Source organism: Ciona robusta, chromosome 2, assembly GCF_009617815.1.
Source record: "Ciona robusta chromosome 2, ASM961781v2".
In the NCBI taxonomy this organism is placed as follows: Eukaryota; Metazoa; Chordata; class Ascidiacea; order Phlebobranchia; family Cionidae; genus Ciona; species Ciona robusta.
The window spans coordinates 5467135-5483598 of record NC_143236.1 but is presented as its reverse complement, the minus strand read 5'-3'; the positions used below and the strand labels follow the sequence as shown (position 1 = coordinate 5483598).

Sequence of the window (16464 nt, the reverse complement as noted above, 5' to 3'; positions counted from 1 at the left end):
AGCAAATTATAAACATCTTAGTTGGCATCATTGTATATTTTGGCTAAAAAAGGGTACCGTTTTTAACGAAAAAATTAAAGTATAGATTAAGCTTAGTAGAATACTGCATAACTTATATGCAAAACTAACTTTACACCCCCTTAGGCCTTATCAATTTAAAACGTGACATTAGTCTTATCATACAAGCAACAGCTGAAAGCGGCTTCTGTGTACATTTCCTGTGGTGCGGCATAACAGGAAGCCCCAACTAGTGAGCTTTTTGTCTTAACGAATGTGTTACACATTCAAAAATTGTATTGAAATTATTGCGGCAGTTTAGTACAGCTTTGAAAATTTGTTAACCAAATGTCCTGTTGTGAATTCTTCGGGTTCAAATATAGTTCAATAAAAAAGTTTGTGAACCGTATGTTGCGGCTTGTTAAAAAGTGATTCGAAAGTCAGGTTTTAGCAATTTACAATCTTTTTAGAAAAAGCTTACCCATAAAGGGTGTGGAAACATATTTAAGAACTCAGTATTTGCGATGTATATGATTCGCGTAACAAAGAAAATTCAAAGAATTATAAAACCGTAATATCCTCACGGCTACCATATGGACCGTTGTTTATTGTTTAAAACACGATCGGGATATTTGGTTCCTGTGTACTGAAGGTGTATCATATTTCCTCGCAGTTCTAGATGTATACGAAGTCCAGATTTAAATATTAAAACTTTGGTTGAAACATGTCGAAAGAAGAGTTTGAAGAGTTGAACGTGTTTGGTTTTTATCAAAAGAGACTTTCTTTGCTGTTGTTGCTTTCTACTATACCAAGTTGTGCTTTGACATTTCGTTTTCTCTTCACTTTATACGAGCCAGAGTTTCATTGCGACGTACCATCGGTAAGAATAAAGGTTTGGTGGGAAAACATTTAACGGACATTGCTCCAACCCAGTAGTCACCAATGAGTTGACCAAATTATAAGCCATATCAAAGCAAAAATCATATACAAAATTGAAAAGTGTGGTAACTCGTAAAAGCACACGAGAAAAATGGTTCGTAAACACGTGTTTCTCTGCGATGCGGTGTCGCAAAGTTAAGGACCGGTCTCATGAACAACTTAAATGTGCATCCCGGGTGTTGGGGTAATGGGCCAAATCTTCCTAATTCCCAGATATTTGGCAAGGACCTCACCCACAAAGAATAAAATAGAAAAAATACAATATCTCGTTGTGTTTAATACAATAGTTTTAACTCCCGTTTCACACAGGCGTTATCAGAGAATTATCTCAACGTAACCAAATCCAAATACGAATACCTGCTAAATTCGACGGTTCCTTGGACCACCGACGATAAGCAAGAATTAGTGCGAAGCGAGTGTTCCAATTACGACGTATCCGATATCGATTTTTTAACAAGTAAGTTGCATTACTCGTATTTGGATATTATGTACTATAAAAGGTATCTTGTCTTCCATACTACTATACACGTCTTATAGTAGTATGGAAGACTGGACACCTTTAGTACATAATATCCAAATATCCCTATCGTGTTTTAAACAATTAACAACGATCAATGGGAGACGTGAGGATACGGTTTTATAATTCTTTGAATCTTTTTATTTACTACCAAATAGGACGAGAAAATAGAATGAAAATGTGTCCCATTTTCCTCGACCATATGCGATTTAAGTTTTCTTTTAAAGCGAATAACTTATATTATACATACTACTTGACAGACAAGAGTGGAACCGTATGGCTCGTAAACAGAACATTACCATGCAAACAATGGAGATTCGCACAAGATGGGGTTAGCGCTCTAACCGAAGTAAGTTTATACACACACCACCAGGTTTAGCTTTTACAAAAATAATAAATACACTATCTAAATGTTCATATATAAACAGATACAATGTGGAAATAAGCTAAACAATAAATTTACATTTATTTTCTCGTCCTATTTGGTATAGTATAAAAAGAACATTCAAAGAATTATAAAATCGTATCCTCACGTCTCCCATTGATCGTTGTTGATTGTTTAAAACACGGTCAGGATATTTGGATACTATGTGCTAAAGGTCTTCTGTCTCCCTCCACCCCACAATACTATATGTTTGATATATGAAGTTACTTTTTAGTTTAAATTCGTATGCGAACGCGCATGGATGAAGCCTTTTTCGTTTACAATCTACGCTGTGGGAAAAATGTGCGGTACGTTTGCAATTGGCCCAACATCTGACAAGTAAGAAATTGGTGATCTTATTATAATTGAAAGAAAGTATAAATGAAACTTATTTTATTCTCGTGTAGCGGAAAACGACAGTCGCTTTTACACTGATGTTTTTTTTTGTACGACTCGTGCCCGCTTACGAGTTACCATGTATATATAAATTGTTAGTAACTGTTTTTTAAAGAGCCAGCCAATTTAAGACAACCCATTAGTGACCACCTATTGATTAACGTTTTATACATAACTGTAAAAAAGGAATCTGTCTATGTTCCTTAACCGTTACGTACACGTAATTAATAAAGTTGCTTCGTGTATATTCACTGTAACTTTACAAATTTGCCAACAGATTCGGTCGTCGAGTAGTTTTCCTGGCGACCTTAGCTTCACAATTTCTGGTAGCGTTGCTTATGAGCTTTTCACCTACCGCTTCCATGTATATGTCCATTCTGTTTTTTACAGGAGCTACAGACGTGGTTTACTCAGCTGCATTTTCACTAGGTTAGTAGCAACGTATAACTTCGTAACTTTGACAGAAAGGAAATAAGGCTCCGTTATTCAAAAGATTCATACACTTCCAATTTAGAAATTTTAATTTAATTTTTTTTATCATATGGTACTTGCAGATACCTATACCTATATACCTAAGCGGTTCTGTTATTTATAGGTATTGAATTTGCCTCGACAAAAAAGCGAACATTTATCACATTCTGTTGTCAAATGGGATTTTCCCTGGGGTTTCTTGTTTTAACGTTTCTCGGTTACTTCTTCAGAGATTGGAGATGGTTGTTACGAGTATTTAGCTTCTCAGGGCTTTTGTATATCCCTTACTATTGGTAAGTTAAAATGTTTTCAATTTTTTTCTATATAGTAGGGTGGATAAAGATGTGGCATCTTTAGATTTCATTTTCTCGTCCCACTTGGTCCTAAACAAAGAACTTTCAAAGAATTTTAAAACTGTCCCTTCGCGACTCCTATAGACCGTTGGTAATTGTTTAAAACACGATCAGAATATTTGTATATTATATGCTAAACATGTCCCGTATTCCCCCACCTTACTATATAAACTATGTAGTAGCAAGGGGTAAGATGGGACATATTTAGCACATTTATCCCACATTTCCTGATTGTGTTTATATTAATAACAGCTTTCTTTTGGAGACGCGGGACTGGCGGGTATATGATTGCGTAAATATCTGTTTAATACTAAATGGGAGAGGAAAAAAAAATAAAAGCTTTTTTATTTAACACCACGCTATACTATATCCCTGTTGTATATATTCGGCAGGTTGATTGACGAATCGCCACGTTGTTTGAAGTCGATTGGTCGTGAAGAAGAATCTCAAAGAATTCTGTCAAAAATTGCCAAGTTGAACAAAACGCACAAAATTTATTCGCAGGATTCTAATGAACTGGAAACTAAACTTTTCGATTCCCCCAAAAACGAAAAAGAGAAAGGTCTCAAATTTTTCGAGTTGCTGAAATTGCTTGTGAAACAACCGGTTTTGTTGAAAAGAATACTCGTTGTCTTCTTTGCATGGTGAATCTTTGGTTTGTACATAATTAAAAATATGTTCTTGTAGTTATAGTAGGGTTAGGAGGAAGATGGGACACCTTTTCATTCTATTTGGTATAGTAAATAAAGAGCATTCAAAGAATTATAAAACCATATTCTTAAAACTCCCATAGACCGTTGTTAATTGTTGAAAACACGATCATGATATTTGAATAATATATGATAAAGGCGTCCTGTTTTCCCCACCCTTATCATATATTAACTTTTTGCCAGGTACTGCACCAGCTTGGCATATTTCGTCATTGGTTTGAACACCAACAATTTGTCAGAAAACCGATTTTTGAATCTCTGTGTTTTGGGACTGCTCGATATTGCTGCAACTGCAGGCTATTATCTGATCGCTGGTAAAGTCGGAAGAAGGAACAGCTATGTTTATATGATGCTGGTCATCGCATTGCTGTCTGCAGTTACACCTTTCGTAAATCAATGTAAGAAACCTTTTTCACGTATTGCCTAAAAACTACGTTTCTACAGTACAATGTGTTGGCCTGAAAGGCTATAAAGCAGAGTTGGGGAGGAAGGTGGACCTTTAGCACATACTATATAATATCCTGACTTTGTTTTAAACGATTAACAACGGTCTATAGGAGTTGTCAGGATACGGTTTTATAATTCTAAAAATGTTCTTTGTTTACTAGCAAGTGGGACAAGAAAATAGAATAAATAGGCGTCTTCTCTCACCCTACCATATATATAAATATATATATATGTATATGTGACATATTTAATTTCTCCATTCTTTTAACAGGGAGCACAGTATTGGTTGCTGTTATGGTTTGTGTGTGCAAGTTTGCGGCATCTCTCCTTTTTACAGTAATCTATGCTCACACGAACGAATTGTTTCCAACAACGCTGCGTCAGTCTACCATGGGCATGTCTGGTGTCACGGCAAGAATCGGATCACTAACCGCTCCGTATATCTTGTTTGCAGGTCGGGCCTTAAAGTGAAATTTGTTCCATTGCGTATTGTGATATACAGTGGGGTAAGGTGGGACACTTTTAGTACATAACTTCAAAATATCCCGATCGTGTTTTAAACAATTAACAACTGTCTATGCGAGTCGTGAGGATAAGGTAATTCTTTAAAAGTCCTCTGTTTACTACCAATCGAGACAAAAAATATAATGTTACAGTGTCCCATCTTTCCCCACCCAACTATTTTATGCCTTCACGTCCACTACACTTACTTGCCAAATATAAATGTTGGATCTTACTTTAAAAAACAGGTGACCCTAATAAAGTTAAAACAATATCAATTGCAATCGGAGCTGTTCTATTGGTATCTTCAGCTTTGTACAGATTTCTGCCAAAGACCATCAATGAACCGTTGCCTCAAACCATCGACGATGCCGTTGCAATGGGAAGGTAAAGCAGCAATGTGCTCTAATTTTTTCTAATGAAAAATATAAAACGTTAAACAGGATTTTTTTTACAAAGTTAAATTAAATAGCACGGTTGGTTAGCGCGCCTGCTCTAACCTAGAGTTGATGGGCCAAGGCTCTTCACTGCTACCATTGTGGGCGTAGCCTATATGTGTCCTTGGACACAATACTTAATGGCAATTGCTCTAACCCAGTGGTCACTAATGGGTTGTTCAATTTATTAGCCACACATAAAAATCTACAAGAAATAATCACCCACAAAGTAACATACATGGTAATTAACTCGTAAGCTGGCACAAGGTGTACCTATAAACCGCGTTTATTATAAACGCCCGTGTTATTTCGACTGTCGTTTTCCAGCGGAGCGAGGTTAAAGTAAGTTACATTAATTTATTCAAAACAATTGAGTTAAATGATATAATGCAACGATCGCCAAAATCGTTTACCAAAAACAAGTCTTGAATGAATGAAATTTATTTCGTCTCTTCGGTCACGATAACGAAGAACAAGAGAGTTGATAAAAAGCGAAAAGACGGGTAGTAACGGTAAAACAACAGTTGTTAAAACACGCTTATTGATAAAAAAATGTCTCTTCAATGTCTTTTATTTGTAGATCCCATGTCGCTTGCTTTAAACTTCGAAGAAGCAAAAGTAGCAGAGATGAAGAAGCTACTATGAGCTGAACTATACTTCCATTGTGTTCGTACACTAACTACTTTTATTTATCTTCTTGTTTTTTTACAAAAAATATTTAGAATTGTATAACCGTCTCATCACGAACTTAAAAGAGCGTCACTCAAAACGTCTGAAATCTAACTCAATAATATTAAATGACCTTAATGTATGTGAAACCAAGGTGCTATTGAACGATTTATGTGAATACTGCTTACCACAAAACTTAACTTCAGAATGCATTAATGCAACATATATATAAGTAAGCCTACAGCCTTTTGATGGTTTACATTTTTGAATGAAAACACTTTTTCATCTGGGAGTGCCTCTCGCTGTAGTTAATTCCCAATAACTGTGGAATTTAAAATAAACGCCAGAACATTGTTTTCTTCCAATATGTTCTTACAATTGAGGTCATACATCGTCATTGCTACCACCAGATAGGACACAGTTTACTGTTACACTATATGGAAAGACCGCAAAAAACTAATGAAGTATAAGCACAAAGCGAGAAAGTTATAAATTTAATTTTTTTTAAAAGTGGTTAAATTACAGCCAAAAAGTTTATTAAGTAACGGTTAAAAAGTATTAAGAAATTGTGGAGATTTTTGTAATATTTCTAGTAAAACAAAACAGTTAGTATGGAATGCAGAATATACTACAAGAAACAGTATGAGCGGCAGTCATGCATAACTATCTGGCAATTGATTATTTTACATTTTGAAGTTGATTGAGACAAACACGAAGGCATGACACAAACGTATTTTGCATTTCGTGTTTTGTCAAGAGATCGTCTCTCACTTCTTCTACCAGGCATAAATGTAAATAATTTTTTTTTCGGCTTATCTGATTTAATAAAAGTAAATTTTTTTCCAATGTTTCCTTTGCCATTTGCAAGACATTAAATTCTGATAAAACATTGAAACAAAAGCGTGTTTTATATACCAGATATGTCAGAAAAAAATGTTTTTGGGGTAACTTTAATGCTTGACCACTTTTTCAGTGCTACGCTAACCATGCAAACTAATTAGGCGGCGGTTGTGAGATAATAAATTAATTACCTATATTGCATGTGGGGGGAGATAGGGGGTAATATCATGATTTCTAAAAAATTGTCGGTAAAAGAACATTTTTGTAAGTGCAAGTGAAACCTTAGAAACAAAAGGTTTCAGGAACCGTTCATGGGATCTTTGTTTGCCTGGATGTATTCGCTCTTGTGGCGCGGCATGCCGAACAGCTGGTGGCATTTCACTTCTCCTTTCTCAATCTGGTCACAGCGAACAAGAAGGTCGTAAGCGATGGAATCAGTGACGACGGAGTCTTGTTTATACTCAGGGTGGTTAGTGACAAAGTGTCGAATCCACTGGGCTGCACTCATGTATTCTCCTAAATGGGAAAGTTAAGAACAAAATCTTAACATTTCTAAATATCTGAAGTGTCCAGTGCCATGGCAAAAGTTATGAGCACGCCTGCCTTTAGCCCAGAGTTTAGGGATTCAAGGCTTGGCGCTGCTACTATTTTGGACATGCGTGTCCTTGGGCAAAACAACCAAGCAGTTCTTTGTGGGTTGTCTAAATTGTTAAAGATAAAAGACAAAAAAAAGAAAAATCTTTCATCACAAAAATAAAGAAAACCGCCCTGCAAAAAAATATCAATTCTAACAGTAAAAAAAAGAGCTTTTGTTGTTAAGTTACAAACTCTTCACCAGATGCTCTCTTCCCTATGAGGTTAAGATACTCGGAGATGCTGCATCTTGCTTCCACTCCAACCTCCACACTATCAAGGTATCTTCGGATGAGCGGGATGAATCCCGGGAACACGTCTTCCTGTAATGATTATGAAAATTTCATCATTATCATGTGAAATGTGAACATGAACATTTTTGAAAACTTTTTATGTTCGACTGTTTATATTTTTTTTTATTGTTTTATTGCGATTAGTTCTGCAATAAATTTACACAGATGATTTGGGTGAGTGAAATATTGCTAACAGGCCAGACCATTGGCAATTCTTGTTGTACAGGCTGCCTGGATAGTCACTTTGCAGTTAAACATTGATTAAAATACATGTTTCAGTAAAAAATGTAAAGGTAAATTTAAATTACAATTATTAGTTGAAAGTGGCCTCTGTGAGCATCAATACAGGCTTGGACCCTGCTTATTTTGTTTCCTGGATTCTATACAAAGACTGTTAACAAAAATATAAGTGCTAAGTGCACATTGACTTTTCGAACAACTGTACTAGCTCCAGAATGGCAATGGTAAAAAAATTAAGACTTAATCATACTCCTATGCTAGTCTGCAGAGTATGGCAGTTCCTGACGAGATTTCGCGTGTGAAAGGCGTTATTTTTCATGTGTGCCCCGACTATTATCAAAAATCGGCAGGCAAAGCACGTACTTTCCCAAGCCCCGTAGGAAATTCTATTTCATACGGATTCTTTTCATCGTTCAATAAATTGACATGCGTGGAACAAAATATGGCGTGCATAACCAAAAGTTTGTAAACAAAATCAGTCGTGCACCTGCCATGCTTTGACTGGCTCATATGCAATACAATCCGAGTTACATATATTCTACCTTTCCATTAATGATGGTGTCTATGGTCATTTCTGCACAGCAATCAGAATGATCATTTTCTGCACACTTTGCGGCTAAAATAGATTGAAATAAGTTTTTAAACAGGTTTTAATCCAAATTTAAACAATAGTGATGGTTTCGAAGAAAGAAATTTCTTAAAACTTTTTTGGAAGATAATGCAATACTGGACAAAGAATAAAAAAGTTTCATTTATCCATTCAACTATTAAAATTTTTACTCATCTTATCAAATACGATGAGGAAGATCAAATTAATTAAAGCAACAAAACAACAAAAAATTGCGACAAAACAACGGCCATTAAAGACAAGCTACCAATCAATGCAAACAAAATAGAATGTCATATTTTATATTGGTAAAGCTTACGGTTATTATCATTAGACTTCCCATTGAAAGAGCAAAGCTGTGTGCAACATGCAGGGGATCGACTCGTATTCACATTCTTTCTGAAGTAAAACTTTTCTTTGAGGATCGCATTATTTTTCTGTGACTTCTCCATGTTACTGTCAACCTGGTATAGAAGTAAATTGTTAGTAATCTTTTAGAGGTTTACCTGGTATAAAAGTGTTGCATTTATAGGCGGAAAGACTGTATTTATGCAGGCAAAATGTATATCCTTTTAAAATATATCATTCTATTACTTCTGCTACTAGGCACAATGTTCATAAATTTATAGCATCTTATCCAGTATAAAAATGCAGTACATTTCTGTGGGACACATTCCATGATAAAGTTTAACCAAATATAAGACGGAACTGCGAAAATACACTATGTTTTAAACCAAATGAGCTGTAAACAGTCATTTACATTATTCCTGGAAGCAGGTAACAGAATGGAGTTATAAAGTTTAAACATTCATTAAATTTTTAATAAAAAAACACCAGAATAATGAAGTACATTATCATGAACTTTATAAAATAATGAAGTACAATGAATAATATTCAAATATCTCCTAAATAATAAAGTCCTAAACAACGTCCGATTAAACGACAACCACAAAAAAAACTTACATGAGAGAGTGGCATTAGAAAGTCAAGTTTATAAGTAAGAATGACACGAGTTAGAAGAACGATGAAAACAACAAATGCTGCGTTTTCGAAGTCGGTGAGTTGAGCTTCACAAACTCGAAACTCGACTCTCCATCCAATAGATGATCCCGGAGGAGGAGGTTTGAACCGCATCGACTGCCAGTTGGTGGACTGGATGTTCTGAGAAGAAGAGAAGTTTTATGTCATTTTTGATGGGATTTGTATATATATATATATAATGAATATATTACATTCACTGATATTACAGTCCATTACTATTAATGCCTAACTACAGACAGGCTCCAAAAACTAGTGAGGTCATGCAGTAGCACCCTGGGTCTTAAGGTAATGGGCCAATCTTGGCCTAAATTCTTGACTCACTGGGTGCGAGCGGGACCTCACCCACATAGATTAAAATATTTTTCAGTAAATATAATACATTAAGTTATATAATGGAAAAATACTTATTTTTCTGCAGCAATGTTGTACGAGAAAAGCAATTACGACAACAGTATTTTTCAAGCATTGCAATACGCCTATTACTAACAATATTATATTACCATTTCAGAAATATTTTATTAAATTGTACAATGAAAAATTCCAACCTCAAAGTGATCTGCCTCGTTCTCGTCGTCGAGGTCGATCTTTTTCGAGAACAAAGTTAACGGGTCGCGTATCCACAAGTGGGCGATGTGTTGCGCGAGAAGTTCGTCGATACCTGTGAGCAATAAACCGTGACAACTTTAGATTAACCAAGAAAAAAACAAATAAATTTACCATTAACACTTAAAATAAATTTACCATTAACTATCAAACAAGCGCTGTTTTAAAGTTAATTTTTTTAAACCAAATATTTTTCAAACCAAATATTTTCATCTAAAAAAATATGTAATATATATATTACATATATATGTAATATTTATATATAAATTTATATATTTTATATTTACTTTGCTACTGTCAAGCCATATTGTTTCTTTCGTAATTTAAATGTTATATGTTACCATATAAAGCGGATAAATACTATTTATGAGATTTTTTTATTTCATTTCTATTTTTTTAATAACATGTTTTTGTTACTTTGAAATCACCTGCATTGAGTAAAGTTGACTTTGCATCTTGATTTACCTCCACATTAATATCGTTAAATATTTTTGAATTTGAGGAAAGGTAACTATCAATTGAATCATATCTTGACTTGCGGATAACTTGTCTGTGAAGAAAATGTAATTAAAACAAACTTAAACAGAATATTCTAATAGTAATTTGCAAAATTTTTGGCAACGTTATCAATTATAAAGAAATTCTGCTGCTCTATTCTGGTAAAAATGTAAGCTTACATGTAAAAATTTATTTTTTACTAGCTTGTTCTTTATATTCTTTACATTTTTTTTTATGAAGTATAAAAATTGTTGAATAATTTGTTAATAGTATATTAATATATACTATTATTTTTTGGTAAATTTTCTGTACCTAATTTTTGATTTGGTTTTATTCACTTTACACAAAATCTATTTTGCAAAATGGCTTTAATAAATTTAAGGGACTTTATTATATCGAGCAGAAAAAAAAATACATTTAAACTGTTTACTTTGTTTTTGCCAAAATACATTTAAACTGTTTACTTTTTTCAGTAAAATTATTGATTCTGATCTTTTTTTCTAAAGAATATTCAGCTTAAATATTATGTTATTGTTTTATGTGCATTGAAAATACATGTATGGTGTATCATAACACTGTTTGTTTTTATGTCACAATGTCAATTATATAAAAATTTTATACAAACTATACAACATCCTGTAGTCACGTAACTCAAATTGACAACATTATTACCAAATAACAACATACAAATTTAATTAAATAAGTGTTCTATCATACGAGGCTAAGGTCCTTGTCAGGGGCCTGGGATGTAAGCCAGAGTTGACCCATTAGACCATTTAATTAGTGGTATGTTTATATTCATTTTTCCATTAATGCTTTAAACATTAAAGCGTTTTTAATAGGTCATTACAAAATACTTAACAGAGGCACTACAGCTAGCTGAACCAAGAAAACTGGAATTAAAGCAATTTTTTTATAAAAATTATATATATAGATATATAGCCTACACTTCATACTAATTGTAGTAATACCCCCAAGAGAAGACCTACAACTTTATAATATAGTAGGGTGGGGGAAGATGGGACACCTTTTCGTTTAGTTCTCTCTTTTCATTTGGTAGTAAACAAAGAACATTCAATGAATTATAAAACCGTATCTTCACGACTTCCACAGACCGTTGCTAATTTTTGAAAACACGATCAGGCTATTTGGATATTATGTGTTAAAGGTGTCCCATCTCCCCCCACTCTACTATATCATTTATAAGATATTTATATTTAAGATTGCAAGAAATTTAAATTGTAAAATATTTTACTTTGCAGTTGTTTTAAAAGTTGTAAAATATTTTAAAGTTTTCTGATATTTTACTTGTTATGCTTAAGTGGTTCCAAGCCCAACTCTTCGCTAGTTCTGTCATCGACACTTCCCGCGATAACTTGCCATCGTGCATCGATGTCGGCTATATATCCTTTGTATAATGGGGATGCTGCACTCAGGGCCAACTGAGGAAAATTGTTGTTTGAACAAATATGTGAAAAGTGGGTCAGTCATTGTGTTACTGACATGTGGTGTTGAGGTTTTTTTTTATTTGAAATATCACCCTGAAAACACCCTGCCTTTTTACTATAATTGATGATTCCGTGTTTGACCACTTCATAATAGATTTTAATGTAAACAAAGAACCTTTTGTTATACTTTAATGCTTTGTTCCATTACTATTGTCCATACACAGTTTTGCACATTCTTTAAAGACTGTTCATTTTTGTCAAAATAAAACTGTTCATTTTTAGTCAAAACTGCACATTTTTTATACATTATCTTTCTTTTTTTTATGATTTTCGTGCAGTTTTGACTAAAAAAACCTTTTTTGCTTGTCATGCTTACCATAATGGGACAAACGGGGGCGAGATGGTCATATAGAAGTTTTGCCTCCTCTATGTTACAAGCTTGAAAAGTAAGCTGAAGGCAGGAGTTGCCCATTCCGAAGCCCATGCAATCCATGTATATGTGGTCTGGTTTGGCACCAGCTGCAGACTCTGGGTCATTTATTTGCTCGATGAAGGGGGAAGGTGTGTTTTTGTCTTTGAAAACTGTAATGAAATATGAGATAATTACAGTCATCGCATAGCCGAGCCACAGTTGCTCATAACACAGAGGTTATCAATCCAAGGCTAGTTCTGCTACCATTATGGCCGTATTCCATATGTGTACTTGGGCAAGATACTAAACTGCAATTGCTTCAACCCAGTGTTCACTAATGAGTTGGAGCTAAAAGTCTAAATTATTGTCAGTCATAAATTAAAAGAAAAATAATAAAGTTACATCTATGATAATACATTAAGACTAAGCCTACATAAGCACACTGAATTGTTAAGAATGGTAAAAATGTTAATACCTACAAAATTAAAATTATTTATAAATTGCATATTCTTCACTTAAACGAGTATACAACTACAAATATCCAAGTACGCATATCAAATTACAAAGTAATAGCCATTCAAGACTCTAATTAAAATCACCAAGCTACTAATTTAAATTTTATAGCTTAGGTGTTTAGAAAAATCAAGTTGCCATAAAATGAAACAAACAATTCAACGTACTTGGAATGTTGATTGCCACTTTCTTTCCTCTACGCAAACGAATGTTGCGTGTTAAAGACCTGAAAATATAATTATTTTGTAACAAATATTATAAAGGTAAAGAGTAGGTTATATAGTAGTTCGGGTAAGAATAAGATGGCACACAATTTAATTCTCTTTTATCTTTTTTTTATTCGGTTTAAGCAAAAGAGTGTTTAAAGACCTAAAAATATATTTATTTTTTAACAAAAATGGCCTATTATTAGGGTAAAAAGAAGGGAATATATTAGGTTGGGGTAAGATGAGCCACTTTTCCTCTTTTATCTTTTCATTTGGTTGCGAAACAAGAAAGATTTACAGAATTATATAACTGAAACCCCCACAAAGAGCACTGCTTACTGTTATAAAAAGTAAAACACTACAGGAAAATACTCACAGAATGATATATTTACCAGTTCTGGTAAATATATCTTATATTAAAATCTGTGTTTAAAATTAGTTCTTTTAATTTTTTTTCTATGTTTGAGCCAACAGCCAGAAAAACAATTATATATAGTCAGTGTGAGTGTATCATATAATCATATTGTTTTGCAATACTTACGGAAATCTAGGGTGGCTGGTGATAGCTTGGTCTGGAAAATATAAAGATCGAGACACAGGGTTCGATTCCGGCCCCGTGATGTCATATGCGGGGTGGGTGAAGTTAACGCAGCCCAACCTGTGATAATTGTAGTGCTTTAACAATGCTTGTAGTTAGGTACAACTATTAGTTTGGCCGACTGTATGTATCATTACCTGTTAGTTTATAAGATATTGGTACAAACATAAAAGTTTCATTCAGCTTCCACCTGATCAGAGGCTAATCTTAATTAATTTCAAGTGGAAAAAAATTTTAACGTGGAAAGGATTATTTATTAATATTTAATGTGGAAAATACAGATTATAAATTTGGTGGCATATTTTTAAACATTAATGCATCTAGGCAAAGGCGTTCAATATATTATAATTTGTAATCCATTTTTTAAGAAAAACAAAGGTGGAACTTAATATTGAATCCGTAGTTATGAATTTATATGATAAACAAACAAAGAAAGCATGGTGTAATTATTATTGAAGTTGTTTAAAATTAGTTTAACTACCTTGGAAATACAGTGAGACTCATTATCTGTTCATCCTCATTTAAAAGTTCTTGAACTTCTTTTCTCCTTAATTAAATAAAAGGAATCAAAGGTTATGACAGTTCAGTAATGACAAGTTCTTATATTATGCAAGTCATACAGCTACAGGCAATGCAGAGCTTGTACACCGTTCATGCTAAAGTAAATATATATATATTTATTTGTAAAAAATCATAAAATTCAAACACCTGTTTTTTTTGTTTTTTTTATTTATTTACTAATTTTTTCAGAATGGAATAGTTTTTAGAAAATTTTTAAAAATTTAAAATTTAAATTTAAAAAAGTCAATTACATATATTGACCACTTCCAAATTAATCATACAACAGAGAACAAATCATAATTTTATGGCATTTACTACAATGCAATGAATTAAAGATACAACTGAACAGTCTGAAAGAAGGATCACCAAATATCAATACTTGTAATAAAATAAAAACAATCTTTATTGGATATTCGAAAACATTACAACAAAATACAATACAATATTACCTCATCCTCATGTTGCCCTCAACCACATTAAACTGAGCCATATAACCAAGGTATGGAACACCAGGCGTACCCTCCACCATATAACTTGCATATTCAGGTCTCCACAGTGATGTTAGACTGATAAAAATTGAATATTATTATTTTTGTATGTTTTTTTACTTAAGTGAGACTACTGAAAAACTGAGTACTGTTATTTGATTGCACATACCGATACCACATAAATGCATGTATATGTATACCAGAGTGGTAAGAATAAATGAATCAAAAAAAGAATAAATCCTTTGTCCAGACTTTTTGGTTTTCCATGACAATCTGCGGATTTTTGCTAATTCATAAAAAAATCCACAAACAGGTGGTCTGTAATCAAAACTGGGGTTTTATGGTGATTTATATCAGATAAAATTCTGAGAAAAAATTATTTTTGGACAGAAATATTGTGAAAAAACTTCTCCGGTCAAAAAGTAAACTTTTAAATCTGTTATATAAGTGCATATATATGTATTTAATTAACTGTGTTGAATACTGTTATTTCATATCATCCTACAATACAAAAAATAAGCTAAAATACTTTTTCATTTTTTTTCTCTCCTTTTCCTGCAGTATTTCACACAATTCTTCCCCTCGAAGTGAAAGTTGGACCTTTTTATTCTTGTGGTCAAACTTTAGAATCATATATTCCACCTTTTAAATATAAACATGTAAATAAAAATGACCAGGACTAGAGTGTATTTTGTTTGCATTAAAAATGTATGTATAATACTCCAATTGTAAATTACATATAGTTTGTTGTGCACAGCCTTTGTTAACATTTACACAATGCACGAATGCAGTTCATTTTTAGTGATGGTTTCTCTCTTTAAGAGGTAAGCAAACCAAGATAAAATGGCTGCATGGTTAAAATTGTGCAAGCGCAACATACTCAAGTGAAGGCATTTTCATTCAGTGATTAAGTTTAACAAAGGCATAATATAAAATGAAAAATATATATACATATGATATTATATATTTTTATTTATGGTAGCAAAGATTGGAAAATATTTTAAACGAAAAGACAGTTGTTAAAACACACTTACAGGTTAAAACATATTTACATAATTACATTTAAAGAAAGAAAATAAGCGTGGTTGCTACACATAGCAGACAAACAAGCCATTTATGTTTAATTATTATAACCAAAGTTAGAGCAAAGAAAGCAAAATCCAGACACCAAAAACCGACAGTCACATGTCATTCCTTTGGATCTCGAGTTACAATATGCAAACACAAAACATGACAAACAAAAAAACAATGTTAAAAAAGTTACAAAATACTGACCTCATCACCCCATTTCAACATATCACCTGGTCGTTTCATAAGACGGTTGTAGTTGTGCAAGAACTGTTGAATTCCATGTGATTTTACATGTTCTACATAAGGCTGCAACTGCTGCCATGATAAAGGTTCACCGTCGAACTCAAGTAACCCCATTCAAATAATAAATTTTACTACAAGACACAGTCTAGTAATCTGCAAAATCAAACCGAAATATTGTATTGGTTTAATAGCTAACTTAGCAGTAACGGTATTTTATTACTGGTGCTTACTGGTGCACAATAAAAAATATATATAATTGCGCGTCACAGCTTTGTAAAAAAACATAGCTATAATATGACTTCCTGTAC

The 16464-nt window shown here is 33.2% G+C and overlaps 2 protein-coding genes across 2 annotated transcripts; one reads left to right on the top strand and one right to left on the bottom strand.

Annotated features, from left to right (window-relative positions):
* The first annotated feature begins 121 nt into the window (after positions 1-121).
* On the top strand, positions 122-6226 carry LOC149740495 (organic cation transporter protein-like). Its single transcript, XM_089872153.1, has 11 exons — positions 122-877; positions 1246-1393; positions 1714-1802; positions 2113-2216; positions 2551-2702; positions 2869-3037; positions 3490-3741; positions 3991-4205; positions 4526-4708; positions 5004-5142; positions 5773-6226. Exons 1-11 carry the CDS (start codon positions 722-724, stop codon positions 5840-5842), a joined length of 1677 nt encoding a protein of 558 aa, XP_089728279.1. The 5' UTR covers positions 122-721; the 3' UTR covers positions 5843-6226.
* On the bottom strand, positions 6211-16309 carry LOC149740494 (glutamate--cysteine ligase catalytic subunit-like). The gene is made up of 15 exons (XM_089872150.1): positions 16118-16309; positions 15372-15484; positions 14804-14920; positions 14275-14340; positions 13737-13853; positions 13157-13215; positions 12441-12646; positions 11925-12058; positions 10547-10668; positions 10061-10173; positions 9438-9635; positions 8794-8938; positions 8410-8483; positions 7537-7657; positions 6211-7217 (listed from the first exon to the last, which is right to left on the bottom strand). The coding sequence occupies exons 1-15, from the start codon at positions 16268-16270 to the stop codon at positions 7000-7002; spliced, it is 1956 nt and encodes a 651-aa protein (XP_089728276.1). The 5' UTR covers positions 16271-16309; the 3' UTR covers positions 6211-6999.
* Positions 16310-16464: the final 155 nt, after the last annotated feature.